Source organism: Cotesia typhae, unplaced genomic scaffold, assembly GCF_013202065.1.
Source record: "Cotesia typhae breed Kobodo isofemale line unplaced genomic scaffold, CoteBio_Ctyphae contig_48, whole genome shotgun sequence".
NCBI classification, from domain to species: domain Eukaryota; kingdom Metazoa; phylum Arthropoda; class Insecta; order Hymenoptera; family Braconidae; genus Cotesia; species Cotesia typhae.
In genome coordinates this window covers 8818549-8838421 of record NW_027423756.1, presented here as the reverse complement: position 1 = coordinate 8838421, position 19873 = coordinate 8818549, and the positions used below count along the sequence as shown (strand labels likewise).

Genomic DNA, 19873 nt, shown 5'->3' with positions numbered 1-19873 from the left:
ACTAAAATTTAAAATAAAAAATCCTTATCAAATTTCAAAACAAACAACTACTTAAAGTATTTATTTATTTATTAGATTGACAATCATAATCATAAGAATTATAAATAATTGATTTTTCTAAAGATAAAAGAGTATTAACCCAATTTAAATATCTACGACAGTATCTTCTCGACAATCTCATCATTATAAATTCAAAGTTTTTTCCCAAAAATAATGTCAAGTTTATCAATCAAGCTTAAATAATCACACATTAGTATCTGTTTTTCTTAAAATAAATTATGACCACATAAACTGGCGATTAAGGACAAATAAATAAAAAAAAATAAATTGAAACATAATGTTTACGTATGTTCTATATTTTGTATATTTTTATATCTTATGTACACTTTGCATTTAAACATTTATTTTGTACAAGTTTTATAACTAATTATTTATAATTCGTAATATATAAAATTTGATTTTTACATATCTATATAATATAAAATAATATACAGTATAATATTAAGAAATGACTAAAAGATTCCACCGACACTGCGGTGATAATTAAGCTGTGCATGCTGTGCATAATCATAACCCTGATCATATCCCCAATCGGCTGTAGAATTAGCGCTGGACACTTGACTACCAAGGCCTGTATGACTGGAAGGATGATGACTGGAGTGACTGGTGTAGTCGTTGTTCTGAAAGTGGTTGAATTGTCCCCACCCGATCTGCGCTCGAGTCCAGTCTGCGTTACCTATTTTAAATAAAAAATATAAATTTTGTTAATAAAATGATCAAATTTTTATGTAATTAGAAAAAATTGATAATTTTTTAAGGAAAAAACTATATTTTGAGATTATAGGACCTTTGCAATTGGATTTTTTACGTTTAATAATGAGCATATCATACACAAAACAAAAAAATTTCTTGAACCAAGAAAATTGTAAAGAAGACCGAAGTTATTTTGGAGCAAGAAGGAATTTTCTTGGGTTAAAAAAATTTAACTTCGTTCAAGAAATTTTCAATCTTCCCTAAAATTTTCATGTTTTAAGAAAATTTACGCTTGACTCAAGATTTTCTTTTTTTCTGTGTAATTTTATAAATAATTCATCAAATAAAACTTTCCAGAGTTTTTAAATTACTCCATAAATTGGCGCAAAACTTTTTCAGGCTTAATATTTTTTAAATCTTTTTAGAAGAAAAAAATTTTAATTCTAAATTAATAAAAAATTTAAACTATACAGAGAAGATATATAGATAAAAAAAATTTTTAACGACTCTCCGAGAAGAAACCGTTTTCTAAGAATTTTTTTGAAATTTTGAGTACTTATACTTATAAGTATCCTCTATACGCTGGAATTTTTTTAAATAATCCTTGCGACATTAAATTTTGAAATATTAGCATTTAAAATCTGTATATTTTACATACAAATTAGAATTATTTCTAAAAAGAAATTTTACAGTGACTGAGTTTCGAAGTAATTCAATCGAAAAGGGATTAAAAAATTGATTGTAATTAAAAATAAAATAATAAATTATCTGGACAAACTAACCAGAATTATGAGTATGACTTAAAGTTGTTGGTGCAGCATGAGCAGTGGGCGGCTGAATCGTAGGCACCTGACCAATTTGCATAACATTATTAGCATGACCCGATAACCCGGTAAGTGAACCAGGTATTGCGACAGAATGGGGCTGCAACCCAGAGCTCATTGTCGTGGTGGGTACTTGGGCCATCGTGCTAGACATGTGGCTGCTCAGCGAGCTCGCTGGCATTTCGTGGACACTTGTCGGCGTCATTTGATGAAGCGATTGATGCAGACTCGTAGGCACCTGGCTGGCTGGCATCCCTACAGCCATTTGTGGCACTTGTGACAAGTGTCCTAATTCATGTGGACCTGGATATTGACACGGCGTCAATGGTAGACTGGGTACTGAGGAAATACCACTCCCGTTGTTTCCTTTCCGAAGGCGGGCTCTGCGGTTACTGAACCATACCTGAAATATTTTATAGATATTCTTGTTTATTTTGGCTTTATAGAATGCCGGTTTTGTTATGACGCAACTATCTAAGTAAATATCCCAAGTTTGCTCTGAAAATATTTATCTATTAATTTAATTTACTTTGAATTTGTCGATCAAACCTACAAGTGCAATCAAAAAAAGTCGAATCAATTTTTCAGAAGACATTTTCAATAGAATATCTTCTTATCAGAATAATTGATCATTTTTATGTAAATATATAGATAAATATAGCCAAAGTTGAATGCACAGAAAAAAATAAATTACAAAATATGTTCAGATTCTTTTTATTTATTATTGTTTCAAATTTAATAGTATTATAAATTTTTCTATTTAATCTTTCTGAATATATGCTTTCTACACTTTAAATTTAGCTTGTGACAGCATTTCAGAATTTTTTTAATCATTTTTGATTACTTGAAGAACTTTATCGGTTTTGTGATATCATTTATAGTTCGTATTACAAAAAAATAGATTTATAGACTTAGAAAAAAAATTAAGGCTGATAATTTTTTCATATTCAATAACTACAAAAATTAATTTAAAAGATAATTTTTTTGACTTATTTTTGATTATAAAAATATTACAAGTTGAAAAATATAATTTTATTTATTTCATTTAGAAATTGATTGTATGATGTGATAGAAAAATGAAATTAACCTGTATCCGAGCTTCGGTCAATCCAGTCTGTTGAGCCAATGCTTCCCGGGCATAAACATCGGGATATTGCGCTCGCTGAAACGCAGATTCTAATTGTTCTAACTGGCTACCGCTGAAAGTGGTTCTACTGCGACGTTGTTTTCGCTTTAATGGAATACCAGGCTCACTCTCGGTGTCTGAATCATCACAACGACCTGGACATTAAAAAGAAAAAAAGTTATTACATCACTCAGTTATTACTTCATTAGTTTATTGTCTGCTCACATAATAACTTGTTGTTTTTATTTATTTGCAGATTTTTGTGGCAAGGAAATAATTGTTTTTTTATCAGATTCCTTTTGTTTGTTTTGTGTTGTTTATATATTTTTTAAATTATTCATAAACGACTGTAGTTTATCGTTAAGTGAACGAGTCCTTATGAGCTTATGCTTTTTAATACGTTGCGCATATATGCACTCATGACGAAATGCTCTGGGTACATATGCGTCACGCTCTTTGAGGCATTCATAAAATGTAACTCGTAAAAAGACTTTTCTCATCTTGTATTTATTATTTATATGTACGAATATATGTGTACGTTAATGTACAGCCATTTTGTCATTTTAAATATACGCGTACAAGTGTTTTTAATAATTATTTTACTCCAGTTTAAAAAATTTTTTTTTTAGAATTTAATTAAAAAATAAAAATATTCGTATTCTTTTTTTTTTTTTAATATTTCTTTAGAAATTATATTGATGGCATATTAAAATTCTAATTAATTAAATATTTATCCTATTAAAATAATTATGGTTCAATATTTTTTCTTTAGAATTAATTAAAATTTTTTTTAATGTACTAATAAAATAGTAAAGTACTAATAAAATTATGAATGATAATTTCTATTTCTGTAAGGAGAAAAATCAGTCTTTAAAATAATATTAATTCTCTTTGGTCAAATACATTTTTATAGATTAAAACGATAATTGAAAGAGAGCGAGAGAGAAAGAGAGAATGAGTTTTCATTTATTTAAAACGCACCATTATATTGATAAAACTATTTTACAAACACTTTATCAGCGTATAATTTTTCTAAAAGATAGTTTATGTGAACGATAAGTTATAGATGAATTTTATTGATCACAATTTAAAAATAAATATTGTAAATTATCATATTTAATATTTAAAAATATCTGAATTGACTCATAAACTTAAAAAAAAAATTCTTGTCATAATTATATTCCCAGATTTTTGTAAAATTAATAATTTGCTTCAATATATCTGTTCTTTACATTTCTACAAAACTAGAATTCACTATCACGGATAAATGCTCACTAAATAAAATATTATTTTATATCTCCAAAATTGCATTGAAATTTAGCAATCGCTGAGCAAAGAAGAAACACAAATAAACATCAAATCCAAATTTACAAACATTTAAGTCAACTTTACATTATTATTACTCTATTTATATTATATTGTTGGCATTGTCCATTATATCACTATTCTGGAGCTAATCTCAAGTAAGAGAGTTTATACATATTATTATTATTATAATAATAGATATATAGAGATATATAGCCTCGTGCGATGCTCTTTCTTGTCGCTTACATATCCATACGGGAATTAAATCTCATGGTTGATGGAGCGCGATACAATCGCTTCAACTCTCGTCTTCTTTCGGTCAATTGAGAATACTTTGTGGGATTTCATTTCATTCCTTTACAAACGTGATCTCGTTGAGAGTTTTAAGTGTAGTCCTCTGTCTGAAGCCCCCTGACTATAGTCTTGATCGCGAGTTTGTTATGATACTCTAAATGGACAAACACTTGAATCTTACGCCCTGTCAATCGAATTTAACATTATATTTTGACGTTCATCTCTTCTTTAAATACATTTTCATTCTTATTCTTCTTATTATTATTATCATTATCATCATAGTTGTTTATTATTCTAGAGTAAAATCTGATCCAATGCTGGAATAATTTCCATGGTGTATAAATAAACATTATAATACCATTTGGTAACTCAACATAATACAATAAATACACAGTACAATTTCTTTTGTGTTTGACATAGAATAAAAATTTTTACGCTAAATATTATCATTAATTAATTCACTTGTAATTATTTGATTTTAATAAATTTTAATTCAAGTAAAAAAATTTTTTTCTTTATTTCTTTCATAAAATAGAAATACTACTCCTTCTGAATGTACTTAATTTTTTATTTACTTAAGTTACATTTTAAATTTCAATTATATTTTTTATAAATATTACAAAATTTTTATACGTAAGCTAATACTTCTAATTTTAATTTTATTACTGATTTTATGTATTTACTTCTTGCTATTTGGCTTTATGCCTTGGTATTTAAATTCAGTAAATAAATAAATAAATAAATAAAAAACTAAGAAAAATAAAAAAAAAATTTTTATTTTTTCTATTAAAAAATATTAGAATAAATTGTCATTCATTATTTAAAAAATAAATAATTATTTTCACTCCAGATGTTGTTGAATTGAAATATATATATATATATATATATATATATATATATATATATATATATATATATATATATATATATATATATATATATATATATATGATATGACATTTTAAGAAAAAAATGACCTGTAAAAATATTAAATACAAATTGGTAAGCCAATAAATCTCGAAATATTTAAAAGTTTTTCTACATTGTGATGCTTTAGGCGTGAGAAGACTATCGAAAAATAAAAATTTCAGAGGTAAAGTTGTGCCTTGAGCACATAGTATTATGTCGAACTACTCGTAATTTAATTTTCAGTGTCCTCAGGAAGTCCTGACTGTTTGGACACCGGCCGGTGAAGTAAAAAGGGATCCTATGGCGATAAATGGGATCGGTGTTTCAGGAGTTTTCGTCGCTCACAGTACGACCTGTGACATACCAAGGATAAATAGTGCACCTACGTATTGTATGTTGTACATTATACCTTGCGCCGGTATAACACTAATAGCGTTAGCTTTTAAATGTATATATGTGCATAGAATAAAATCTATATAATAAAAGTTAAGTAGAAAGGGCCGTACGCGATATACGGGAATACAATAATAAAAAATTTAAATGAAAAGGAAGATGAGGTTTACCGAAAATACACAAAAAACATGAAAAAGGAGGCCGCTTTGATCTGCGCGGGGGTTTGCAATGACAATGCACAACCTGCGGTTTGTGTTATTATATTTATTGAATGTGAGTAAAAGGAAATTGAAAATAGACATGAGACGATGAGTGAAATGAAAGAGAAATATTATATTATATAGATCGAGGATGAGGATGAGGATGAGGATGAATAAGATCAAATCCAGAGAAGGAGATCCAGCCGAAGGTAAATGAGGAGGAGGACGAGGAGAAGTAGTAGGTGTAGACGAACAAGTTTAAAAATTAAAGCACAGGAATATTCCCAGCGGCATCCTTTCAAGTGTTTGCGGGCTGGCTGTTGCTTTGGAACACGTCACATTTGTCAAAAAGTCACACTACACCGGAATCGGGTCGTCTTACTGTAGTTTATACACTACATCTTTGGTTATATTACCAGCGACACGTTTAGTGTAGTTATGTGTTATGTGTACAAGTCAAGTCAAGTTAAGTAGTCGAGTGGGAGAGAATAAATTACAATAGGACACAACAGCCCAGGGAAATCTATCTTTTGTTGTTATTAGTCTCTTTGCTTTACTATTTGTTAATGTTATTGTAATAATGTATTTGTATTACATTGTTGTTATTAATATTACGTGTTATGTACTTTTTTTGTCGTTGTTAGACAAATATCTCTCATTAAAGTATATTGTAGAAGAAAAAAAGGTTGAAAGCGCTTATTCGTATCTTATAATTTTTAATATCAAGAAAATATTATTTGATTTTTACAAAAGATTTAATTACTATTTATGTTATTTAGAATTATCTTAATTTTTTTTTTTTAAATAAAAATTACTAATTTTTAAAAATATTTCATAAGAATAGTCCTTGAAATTTATGAAACTAGGCCTTATTACTTGCGGGTGATGCCTTATTATATTTTTTATTTATTTGACATGTATATGGAACAATTGTACCACTGTTATATAACACGTAAAAAATTTTATGAAATTTCCAGTTAACTCGTGTAGAATTTCATAACTATTTAAAAATGTTATGACTTTTCAAGAAGTAGTAAAAAATTTATTGAATTTCGGTTTGTACTTGTAAGCAATGCCAGGAAATTTTGGAGCGCTGTAATAAATTATTTCGTAACATATATGTTTAACTATAAAATTTAAAACTTACTACACCTAGATGTTTAAAGTATTGTCAGTCGAAGAATTTACTGATGGCTAAAATTAGAGTTGTAATAAATTTGCAAGTTTTTTCAAAATAATTTAAAATAAATAAATATTTAAATAATAAAACATTTTATTTAATTATAAAAATAATTGGGGAAAAAATAAAAACAAATTAGTTAATTTGGTGTGCTGTTATTGTAAAATTCGGGAGTTATTGTTAACTATTTATACTGACAAACACAACAAGTCGAGGTTTTGTTTGTGTATATGCTTCAGCAAGCCGAGTACGAAGTATATAGAAGTTTGTATGTAGTGTGGTAGACCTAACATGGGTTAAGGCGAAAGGCACAATATAATATGTATAAATAAAAAAAAGAGAGTAGAGTCAAAGAGAAGAGGAAAAATAAAAAATATGTATGTGTCCATGAGTAGAGAGGTGACAAGAATTTAAAAGAGCCGCCGGGTATTATTGGAAAGATGCAACTTGTCTCACGATCTATTCTTTCTATTCTTAAGATTGTCCAGTAGATGTAACCATACCAAGTCTCAAAGGCACCGACGGCTTTACGCTATGACGCCCCTTCATCAGAAAATAAAAAATGTAATATATTACATTATACAACCTGCTGTATTTTGTTGTAGTTCTTGTTTAGTTATTGTGTTTGTAAAAGAGATCATCAATGTTTGACTTTTTAAAAATACCATTTTTATTTTAAATTTAAATTCAAACTTTTATTATTTTTATTTTTATTTTATTATTAATAAAAGTGACAAATTTTTCATTCCTTAATAGTTTTTAGAACTTGGTGACTTGAATTTATGTCAGGTCGTGGAACTTTTTGTCGGTAACGTGCAAGTGTCGGATTTTATTTTACTGTTAAGTTTTTCTCATGAAGATTAGAATTTTTTTTTTTTTTTTTTGTTAATTATTGAATATTAATTTAATGGCGAGGATTTAAAAGGACCAAGAGGATGTTGATGTGAGAAAAAAATAGTTCCGAGGCACAACACTGACACTCGACCCTTTGGAGAAAAAGATTCTTCATCCACTTGGTGCAGCAAAAAAAAATAATAAAATAAAATAAGAGTCGGTTGGAAGAATGAAAGATAAAAAAAAAAAAAAAAAAAAAAAAAAAAAAAAAAAATAAATATAAAAAAAATAACTAGAGGGTGTGATCGTTTAAAGGCCATATGTTGGAGTTGTAATGAGAGAACAACTCTTGACTCTCTTAAACGTCCCTCTGGCTTTTTCTCTTCACCCAGGGGCGGAACTCGATGAAATGCTTATAGATTATATTCCTCACCTCACCTCGCATTATATCATTTGTAATTTTATTTAGCCACTTTTTTCGCTAATATATCTCAACATCTTTATTCCTCTTATTAAGTACTTTCAAACAAAACATTTATTATTTTATTTTAATTTTTACTATTATCTTTATTTATTCATTTCAATTGACTCAATTCCGCTATCAAAGTGTCGACGCTAACTCGCGTTTAAGTACCGTGTAATCAATTTCAATTCAATATGTAAATATATTTATTTTTTAGACGGACAATAAAAATCCGACTCAAAAGGATCGCTGGTAATCATGACTTTCAATTTATTCAAAAATAAATCCCTCTTTTTTTTTGTTAATAGAAAGAAGGAGGACGGAGATGTCGAGGAAATAATTAACTTTTGCTATCCAACATACCAAGAATTTTCTTTCTTTAATTAAAAAAAAAAAAAAAATAAGATTTTTAATAAATATAATTTATTTGAAGATCTAAGTCCAGAATTAATTTTCAAAAATTAAAAAAAAAAATTTCCAAGCCACAGAAAAATTGAAAATATTATCAAAATAAAAAAAAATAATCCAAAAAAAACTAAAAGCTCTTCAAAAAATTAAAACAAAAAGAAAACTAATAAGCCATAAATTAAAAATAAAACCGGAAAAACAAATTTTATTTCTTTTCCCTGAAAACTGTGAAATATCTTGTTAAAAATATGTTGTAGGAAATGACAAGAACAAAGCTAACAGAGATTTAAAATTCTCGCCACGCTGGACACATATATCTCACTTAAAATAAGCGTACTGCTACCAGTTATACGTTACAAGTAGCGTGAGTGTGGTCCTGAACCTCCCGAATTACGGAAAACTGGATTATCGCCCAAGTAGCGTTTAGTTGTTTGTGTGGGAGTTTCGGAGCAAGTAGTTTCGACAAGTCCAGTCCTACATATAACACGCTATCGTCCCAATATTATATTATGTATTAGAATAGAGTATAAGCAGTAATATAGCAGCCAGAACAAGTGAATCTATTATACTTATCCTGTTGAATGAGAAACTTCTCCTCCCATCCCTGCGCCTTTCTGTGTGTCGAATCGCGCTTTTTAGTGAAACGCAGGGAAAAGGTGCCGCTGAGTTATAAATCTAGCCGCTCGGCACCTTCATTTCTTTCTCTCACTCTCCCTGCTTTTGCCTGAAGTTAACTAAGTATATTCAAGTATATATAATATAAAGTCAAGTTCTTCCATACATGTGTGTTATATGTATTTTACTAAAGGACTAGAATTAGAAGTAAAAGTAGAAGAAGTAGCTGGGGGTCCATGTCCATGTGTGAGGTCTCTTAAATGCTAACAAAATGCTACGGAAACTCCTTAGACTGCTATACACCTTAGGGTCTACCAGGGAAAGATATAATATAATATATATAATGTGAGAATATGACAATAGAAAAAAACACCCGAGGTTTTTATGCTCCGTTTTGGCTGGTGAGTTTCTGTCAACGCCTGGTGAGAACCATCAGACATTGGTTTCCTTTTTCATTATTCTCCGGACTGTGTCGATTGGTACCAGCAAAACCAAATAACTCAAAAATCATCATAAATATTAATTTTCATCCCAAAAGTCACCTTCGCATAATGCAACACAACCACACAAGTCAACAAAATATTCTATTAAATGTATTACTTAGAGGCAGGAGGAAGGATCTGCACCAAACTTAAGTACTTGTTATATTTTTGTATTTCATAAAAAGTAATCTTTCAAATCCAAATATTGCTGGGTGGTCTATCGTTTTTACAAGTCATTAGATCTTAATTCATAGCTTTCGACACTGTTTTTTTTTTTATTTGTATTTATTAGAAAACTTTGGAGTTTAAAGCCTCTATTTAATGACCTACGTATTATATATTGCTGAATGCAACCTGGTAATTAATTCGACACGTTGAACTAATTGATAAGCAAATCGTTCTTATCAGGCTCTATTATCCGGGACTGTTGTTAGTGATGTCGGAACACGAAGAGAAAATTTTAAGAAAATTTACCCTGTAATTTGGAGATTTAGATGTTTTCGGACTTGAGAAATAATTAGTTAAATTTAATGAAATTTTTTTTTAGAAAAATTTGGAAATTTATGGACGTAACTAATAAAGACATGGTTAGTCTGTTTAGAAAAGTATAATTTTTCTTTAAATTTAAATGCGTTTATTTAGGATGCATGAATTATTAATATTGCAAGAGTGAATTACAAAGTGTTGACTAATGGACGCAGGATCTCAATTTTCACATGAATGAATATATTCATTTTGGACACAGATATATTTGTCTGATTGTGAATTTATTTATTTTTTTGGTCACGAAAAAAGGACACAACTAAAATTTAATTTTTTATTGAATATACTGATAAGAAAATTAACTTGATTTAACAGAAAAATAATTTTTAAGAATTTCGTTGTAGAGAATTGAATAAAAAAATTTTTTAATCAGTGTCTAAAAATAAATTTTCGTGCAACTAAATTAAAAAAATTGTCAATGATAAAAAAAGCAAAAATAAAAATGTAAATTTTAGTATCACTTAATCACATTTCACTATTAAATTTTCCATCTATATTTGAAGGCTGTCCGCTGATTCTCACCCATCACATAACACATATCACGGGCAGCGAGATCTGGACGTGGACGAGGGAGTCGAGCTGGATATACATATTATAAAACGCAATCCGAAAGTCTTATCCGGCGAAGTGTGGTACCAAAGTATTAGTGTCTGTCGTGGATACATGCATGTTCACATATCGTGTATGGTGTGTACGGTATAAGGGATTGAGAAAGTAGGGTGGGCGAAGCAAAGGGGGGTGGGCAGGACCCATTAGGCTAATCCTTGGTCGGCGGCTGAGTCCAAAGGAACGGAATAAGAAAGAATAAGAAAGCCTGTGGCTACGTGTCATTCCTGCTCGAGAGCTCGACCGCCGACACCTATACCACCTAGTGCTCCACACCGTGTAGTACATATGTATACATACATAAACATTATTCCTTCCTTGTTCCTCGCTCATTTTAAACTCTAACAACTCAAAACTTAAACTCAAACTCAAACTCCGGCGATACCTTTTACTTTACCTACTCTTCAGAGGTGCTCGCCTTCGTCATTTACGCCGATTTCTTAGATATCATCGCGTCTATTCCCTATTACTATTCCTATTCCCTTTTTTATCCATATCAATACCAACTAAATATAAACACCAACAGACATATTATATTATATTAGATTATACGGAATTCATGAGGTCGTTTAATCTTAGAGAGGGTCGGAAATGTTCTAAATACTTGTCATATTTTCTTCTCATCAATAAATTTTTCTACTCCGAAACAACATAGCCACCTGGGCTTATGCTCGTCCTCATCCTCAGCTAATTAATTCTGTTAATTATATACATTATGATAATCATAATTGATGCTTCTGCTGGGCTTTAATTCTACCAGCTCCGAGTCGGCCTCTGTAGCAGAGGTTGGCAAAAAATAAATAAATTTTAATTACTTTTTTTTTAACAAAATTTTACTGAGTATTTAAAAAATTATGTTGTGACAAATTTTAGAATTTTTCTTAAGAAATAAATTAAAAAAAAAAAAACCTACACGTAGAAATTTTTCAGAATATATTTTTACACCAATTTAATTATTAAATAAAACCACAAATTTTATAACCATAATTTGTAGACTGGTTATAAAATGATTAAAAGCTTTAATAAAAATTTTTTCGAGTGATCAATACTAATTTTAAAAAAATTAAATTGATAAAAAAATTTTTAATCATTAATAATTTATTTATTTCATAAGTCATATTCGAAAAATTAAGAATATGATTAAAAAAACTGACTAATTCTTGATAAATTATTATTAAAAAAATATTTCTGCTGACCTCTGCTCCGCAGTCCATAATATTTAAGAGAAAAAACTCATCTGATATTTCTTATACCTTATACTAGAGTTGGTAAATTTTAAAATTGGCAAATTTATAAATAATTTAACGAAATGAGCACCACTGTTGACGTGTGGCGGGCGGTCCGTTTGATCTCCGCGGGACTCTGGGCCCTCTTACCCTCTGCCGCGGTGAGTATGTGTAAGTCGTGTAGTGTGGATGTGTGAGTAGGCTGATCCCCGGACTCTGGGCTCCGGGTTACCGGACTCCTCATCCGTGATGCAGTCCACACACTATCGCTGTTATTTTCTTTATTTTTATTACTTTTATTATTATTCATCTTTTATATGTAATAATAATAATAATAATAACAAATTTTTTTTTATTTATTATTCTTATAAGCATCAGCTCTTGTCTACCCGGAGCTTGAGCTGCTGGAGCTCGTCGCTCATCGCCGTATCGTCTGTGAGATCCGATATGCTCCACACAAGATTCCGCCACACCTTCTGTTCTGATGACTTCCAAAAACACATTCCTCGATCTTGTCGAGTGTCCACTTCACGGGCTTTAATGTCTCTTAATCTTGTTTATATGAACATATGGCTTTTCAACTCGAGATCTCGGGCTTTTTTTATTTTCATGTTATGTTTCGTTGATAGAGAGTGTTTGGAGTAGAATTAAAAATATTTGGAAAATCAAAAAAAATTTATCGATTTTAAATAAAAAATTTTAATTCAATTAAGTAAAATATTAATTTAAGCAAAATTAAAAAAAAATTAATATTATTATTATTATCAAAAAAATTTTTAAATGTAACAAGATTGATATCAAAGTACTAAAATTAATAATAACACTAAAGTTGACAGACATTACAATTTTTTTTTAGAATTTTGTAACAATTAAATTATTAAAAAAAATTTAATTAAAAAGTTTCATATGTGAAAATTAATAAAAATTACCAGCGAAAATTTTTAGAAGCATTTTTTTTTATAAATTAATTTGTTAAAAAAATTTTTAATTTTAATTGGTACTCGAAAATTTCTATACTAAATTAATTCGTCGAGGTTTGTTTGTTCTGTACTGAAGAACAAGACAGGAGTTGAAAAAATGAGTGGTGGATATTTTCGAGACACAGAAACAAGGATAATGCGTAGCCTGTAAGATATTGACACTCCTGTAATCCGTTTGTCGGACGTGTGGGCAAGCAACTCACGCCCACCGAAGATTAAATTTTGCCGAGTATTTTCTTTCTTCTTCTTCTTTTCAACATACGGATGTATCAATGTAAGTGTGAAGATATGTTTGTAAAGCAAACCCCAAACACGACCACGCAATTGCATGAATGGAGTGCAGATAAACAATAATTTTTTTACACTTTTCAGTGCGATGCTTAAGTATAATTTTTACAACAGTTCTTTATAAATAATTCGGAATTTTTATTAATTAAAAATACTTACCACCACCCAGTATGCCATCAATAGTGTAATCTTTCTTGCCGTCGTCGCCAGTTCTGCCTCCGCGCAAAAGTCTGTTAATAGAGCTGAGACTCGGCGGATCGGTGAAGCCCTCCTGCACAAATAAAGTTGGCATGTCTTGTTAGAAGTAGTTTGATGAATCGACAATCATTATTTATCATTTCATTTTATACTCTTCTCTCTTGGACTTCATTCTTTCTCTACTGCGATAAAGTGGCTAGTAATCGATCATTTTATCATAAAACAAAATAAATTAAATTCAAAGTGCGTGCAGGGTTTAAAAGTGATTTTCTTTATGTATAGACAAACGTTTAATTTTATATTATGAGTTCTTAATTAATTTAGCAAGGTGTGAATTTTTTGGCATTAAAATCATCGCTAATATATTTCTTTTACTGTATTTTTTTCTTTTAATTATTTGTCGACAATTTCTTGGCTATAAAAATATAAAAAGGAGTCAATACTTTATTGATAATTTACAAAACTTATTTTTAAATTAATTACTTTTAGAGTCAATTATTCAATCATTCAATTTAAAAATTAAAAAATTATTTCCATTAAAATATAAAAATTTTTAAATCAAATTTACTTAAATTTATAATAATTTTTGAAGTCAATAATATTTATACTTAATTCAAAATGTTGCTGTTGGTTAAAGATTTTTTTTCTTCAATCAAGGTAATTTTTAGTCAGTGTAAAAATATAAAGTCTTTAACTGCACTCAGTAAAATTTTATCTGCATGGGAAAATTTTAAATTTTGCGACCGTTAGAACTATTTAAGATTCGCCAACACTACCTGTGTTAAATTATAAACGTTTTTACTATTTAGCAACACGTTTATGGGCCATTAAATCGCGTAGGTATTTATTTATATTTTATATTTTATTAAATAAATTTCAAAAAATTCCAAACGAACGTAAATAGGTTGTAATAATAAAAATAAATAAAAACATTAAAATAAATTAACACGCAGCTAAATTAAATGAGTTTTCAATAGACTGGTTTGAAGGTAATAAACAAGTTACAAGTACCAAGTTAGAGAATAAATGGAAAAAAAAAAAAAAAATGAAAGAGCAGTAAACGGAGTAAACAATAAAAAATAGCAATAAAATAATAAAATAAAATATTGCAAAATGATTAAGTCTGCAGATATATCGAGTAGACGTACCGTGTACGTACGGATACATCGCGATCGGGAGATTCGATCGTTTATCTCATCTCTTATATCTCCGATCGCGGCATAGTATCTCAGAAACAATAACGATATATTCCGCGTGTCGATGAGAGAGATCGCTCATATACAGTAAAGAGTTAAGTCTGGAGTCTACAGTAAAGTCTGGCATGCTCTTCGTCTTGGTCTCGGTCTTGGTTCTACCAGGGCGATGACAGGGCAACAGAGACGGAGATAACTGCCTCGGGGAGAACTACGCGGACCCCAGGAACGCCTCCTTACAGCATTAAATGCCGTATTAATGCCGACCACAGTCGCTGCCTCTCCTCTCTTTTTCTCTCTCCTTTTAAAAACTCTTTCATCCAACTCTAATGTGATGCTTATACCTTTTACCTCATGCCTCACTTTTCTCGATCCTTTTTCTTCGTAAATATACACGCGTGTATTTCTTACTCTTACTCATACTTGGGCACTCTCCGATATACCCGTAGCTTTTGCAACGGCAGATACGTCTTTTCGGTGAACGGTTTAGGCTATAAGCTACATGCCTTTTTTTATCCCGCTGCAATTTATCTCTTTATCAACGGATCGAACTTTACTTTTCTGCTGGATTTGAATTTAAGGATTGACTTTTTAGAATTTGTGGAATTTTTTTTTATTTTTACGGATATTTAACATTATAATTATGGACAAATAAACTTTAGGATTGGATAAGAGTATTTGCATTGTATGGACTTTTTATAAAAACTCAAGTTTAAACTTTATGAGTTAATCAAAGTTAATTATTCCCAATACAAGTTTAAAGTTTTTTTTAAGACTACAAATTTACAAAATATTAGAAATGATTTATTTTTATGCATAATTTTTGTGTATTTAAAAAATTTTTTAATTTAGAACTTCTGCATAATTTCCTTAATAAAATTTTTTGAGAAAAAATCTTAAAAAACAAGCAAAATTTTCAGCACAAAATTCATTAAAATCTCAGCCGATAAATTCCCGAGTTCTCAGGTAATAAATAAAAATAGCAAATCCCTTGAGTTTGATAGATGATGTTCGTCCGCGAAAAACTGAGCAAGAAAATTCCGAGTCGGTGTAGGCGGCATTAGAGGACACGCGAGTCGCCCAAGGCTTTTCATATGCAGTATATAAATGCACATCTATACATTAGTACGAGTAAGAGTATGAGTTTGGTACCGGCCTTATAAGTTATAAGAAATATTAAAAAGCTTCATTGAGTGTGATCGCAGCGCAAGATATACAAGAATACCGCCTGCATATGCTTGGACCGAAGAATCCGCTTGGAATATAAATACATATATAAATGCATCTATTTTCTCAATACATTGCCTGCATTAACATGCAATGTACATGTGTAAGTAAGAGATGAGAGCACGCGAGTGAGCGTAAAAAAAGGCTGAACGTGCCGGGGTCAATCGCTAGCCGGAAGATATTGAAAATTTATCCTGTAGTCAGACTCAACACCTTCATTACATCTTATTTTTTCATTAATATTCTATATTACTCATTCATACATTTTATCACGCAATATTATTTTCATTATCTAAAAAAATCGATAGAACTTGAATATTCATGCCTAAGCCCGTTAATTTTATTACCTTGATAAGTTTGTCTCTAATCTGAGAATTCATGATTGTGGGGTCGAGCCGCCTGATTTCTTCGATCCGGGCCTCAACTTCCGGAGTAGCGACGCGTGGTTTGCTTCCGCCAATTACTCCAGGTCTTATGGATCCTGTTTCCTGGTACCTGTTGAGTATCTTCGATACACAGCCATGCGAAACACGTAGTTGTCGCGAAATAACGCATGGTCTTATTCCGGCAGCTGCCATTTCGACAATCCTGAGACGTGTGTGGTTCGGCAGCGGCCGTCCGTTGATAAACACACCACCCAGTTGGTTCATCCTCCCTTGCCCTGTAATAAATAGATAATTGGTCGTACAATTTATTGCGGATTATTAAAAATTTTAAGTGAAATTTCCCGTAAGAGCCCGTTAAATTGACAAATTATGCTCATTAATGGGCATGCTGAGCAATTTCCAGGGTTAACGAGTATTAAGTCTGATCGTTACTCGAATTAGCCACCCTTTCTACGTGACACTGCCAGTGGATCGTCTTACACACACACACACACACACACACACACACACACACACACACACACACACACACACACACACACACACATTGCGTGCATGGTGGCTAAGTAAAACCGCGGCCACCGTAATTACTGTGTTTACGTTTAATACTGAATATAATATAATATAACATAATATAATACAATATAATAAGACAGGTAACCGTGCTCCGTTAGGTCCAGCGCGTCATCGTAATGAAAATTTATCTATCCTATATATATTTATATATTTGCATCTGATATTGCCACGCTGGTATCAGCCGAAAGTATTTATTTAATTACTGTTATTGATATTTTGAGAAAATAACCGAGCAGCAGACAATATATACATATAAACATGAGGATGAATCCTAACTGACCGATACTTTATGATATATCTTCCTCTAATATTCATCACGATTCAGCTCCCGGGCGTGAATTTAATACTTTATCACAGTCAATTCAATTGACACGGTTATTTAGTTATGATTTTATGGCCTATACACTGTCGAATTATATTTTTCATGCTCGCTGTAATTTAACAAATTATTTATTATTTATTATTTATGTTTTAATTATTTTATTATATACCTTGGAACTGGTACCCTCCGTACAGCGACTTCGTGCCTCCCGTAATATCCATCATTTAGTTGCTTGTCTCAAACGTTATCACTTTTAAATTAATATTTGCACTATCGTCTATCACAATCACCATTAACAATTACACTATTTTATTTGCACATTTTTTGGTAAGCTGTACATCATAATCTGAGTCGAGAATCCTCTTTTGGAGTTTTATTTCCATGCAGTATTTTTATTTTTTATAGAATAAATAAAAGTTCTATAGATAAAAATAATTTTAAGTCATAGAAAGAAACTTTTTTTTTTTTTTTTTTTTTTTTTTTTTGGGGAAATTGTACGGAAAGAATAGTCAGTTTTTCTCGAAAATCTTGCGGTAAGTTACTTTCCTTTTCCGGGTAGGTTTTTCCGTAAATACGAACTAAAGTGGTGGCGCGAACGTCTTGGTCTTGTGTGCCCTAACGCCGGAATACTTAGAAAGAAGAGCTGGCTCGTGCACGGATACAGAAAGAGCTTGGTTGCTCGAGGAGGGTTTCGTGATTCTCTCGACTAGAGGGGAACTGGGATATTGTGTTGTTTGAATGGGGTCCCTGTTCCTCTGCTGGAGAGTTCTCTTTCTTCTTTCACGAGACTCTAGTTCACTCTTATATATTCTATATTGTATATTGTGTAGCTACGCCCTAACCACGTGGTTGGTAAGTAAGAACCCCACAATGGGCGTTCTTTACACATGGATACGCCTTCGAAGTGTGCTTTTATCATATTCATATGCTTTTGTTGTTATATTTATATATTTGTTGCGTTTACTGGTACTTGCGATGGTGTAATGACGTTTTTAGCGCTAAAATAGTCACGCGATTTCCAGAAAATCATTCCATTAGTCACTTGGTTTTCTTGTGATTAGTTTTTACAGTGTTTAGACAGAGGATTGAGTTTTTTATATTTATTTAAGGAACATTTATGGTTTACAATTTTTTTTTTCGAGTCTTGAATCAAGCAAAAAATGTTTTGATTAATTTTAATAAGCAATCAATTTTTTAAACCACCTTTTTTTTAACACCTGGATAATTTTTTCTATTTTTAAATCAAGAAATATTTACCAACAAAAATTATTTTTTCTAAAGAAACTATCTGTTAATTTTTAAATTATTATCTCAATGGTTACAGATTCGGTTTTAATAGAAAAATTTGTAAGTTTCAGCAAGTATTGACGATTTACAAGGTTGCACGATAATTTATTATCTGGTCCCCGCAGAGAGAAAATATTTCCAGCCTAAGATTTTCACTTTAGTCAGTTACCAAAATTTATGAACGACCATCGGCCGGAAATAAAATCATTATGAACTTATAATGGGTTTCTTGTAAATTTTTATGGCTCATAAAGAGTCTATTTTCCTTTTTTTTTATGTCATAATCCCAACTTATTTATTGCTGCATTTTACAACTCGAACTTAAGCTAAAAACTCCAAAAGACACAAAGGATACCATAAAAAAAAAAAAAAAAAATTTTTTTTAAATCCCAAAATCCAAAAGTAAAAGCTTAGACTCTACATTAGGAAAAACGACTTAAGTTTAGTTTACTTTATAATGAATGGGTTGTTTAAATATAGAATTTGAAGAGGGATTCCTTGTAAATGTATCCATTGTTCTGAATATGCCAACAAAATTGACAAGTTATAAAGAAAATGTTGATGAATTGTTACGGTTAGTGTTATGTATAACTGGAGTTAATCCTTTCCACTGAACGGCCTTCAGAGAAACCAGGAAGTGAACTAACATAACCCAAAGTTGACCTTGCCCTTACGCAACAACAACATTTCGTTAAACTGTCTCAAAGTCTCAACGGTCTTACTAATGGCTTTCGACAAACCCAAGAATGGGAAGAATAAAGATAAAGAAATAATAATAATAGTAATATAATAAAAACAACGACAACTAAACAGCCAGTGGACAAAAAGGTCTAGCCTGTAGTCTGACTCGAGAAGGTACTGCTAGTTAAATCTCTACACTAATTTTAGTAGACACTGTTAACAAGAGTAATATTTTCTAATGCAATATAACAATAGCCTGAAGAGAAAAACTTTTAGAGAAATAAATACCACTGCACGGTAGATTAGTGGGAGCTCGAAGAATATTTACAGCCTCCTCAGTTGCTCCAAGTAAAATAATTATCTATGTATGATAGCTCGTAATAAATTTTATGACAGGGTCTAATATAAACTGAGACCAGCTAATATAAGTCTTTTCTACATCGTACCATCTACATCACCACCAGCCAGGAACGTTCCCGCAGTAAATCTTTGGCGAGTGTTATAGTTGTGTTACAACAGTAGCAGGTTCAAAACTTAGTCGAGAGTCGAGATATATAATTCTCCAGACATATAT

At 30.6% G+C, this 19873-nt stretch overlaps 1 protein-coding gene across 1 annotated transcript; it reads right to left on the bottom strand.

Moving 5' to 3' along the window:
* Nucleotides 1–421: 421 nt before the first annotated feature.
* LOC141529362 (protein gooseberry-neuro) lies at nucleotides 422–17552 on the bottom strand. The gene is made up of 7 exons (XM_074245864.1): nucleotides 17501–17552; nucleotides 16395–16708; nucleotides 13589–13700; nucleotides 12635–12637; nucleotides 2665–2858; nucleotides 1536–1980; nucleotides 422–736 (listed from the first exon to the last, which is right to left on the bottom strand). Exons 1-7 carry the CDS (start codon nucleotides 17550–17552, stop codon nucleotides 513–515), a joined length of 1344 nt encoding a protein of 447 aa, XP_074101965.1. The 3' UTR covers nucleotides 422–512.
* Nucleotides 17553–19873: the final 2321 nt, after the last annotated feature.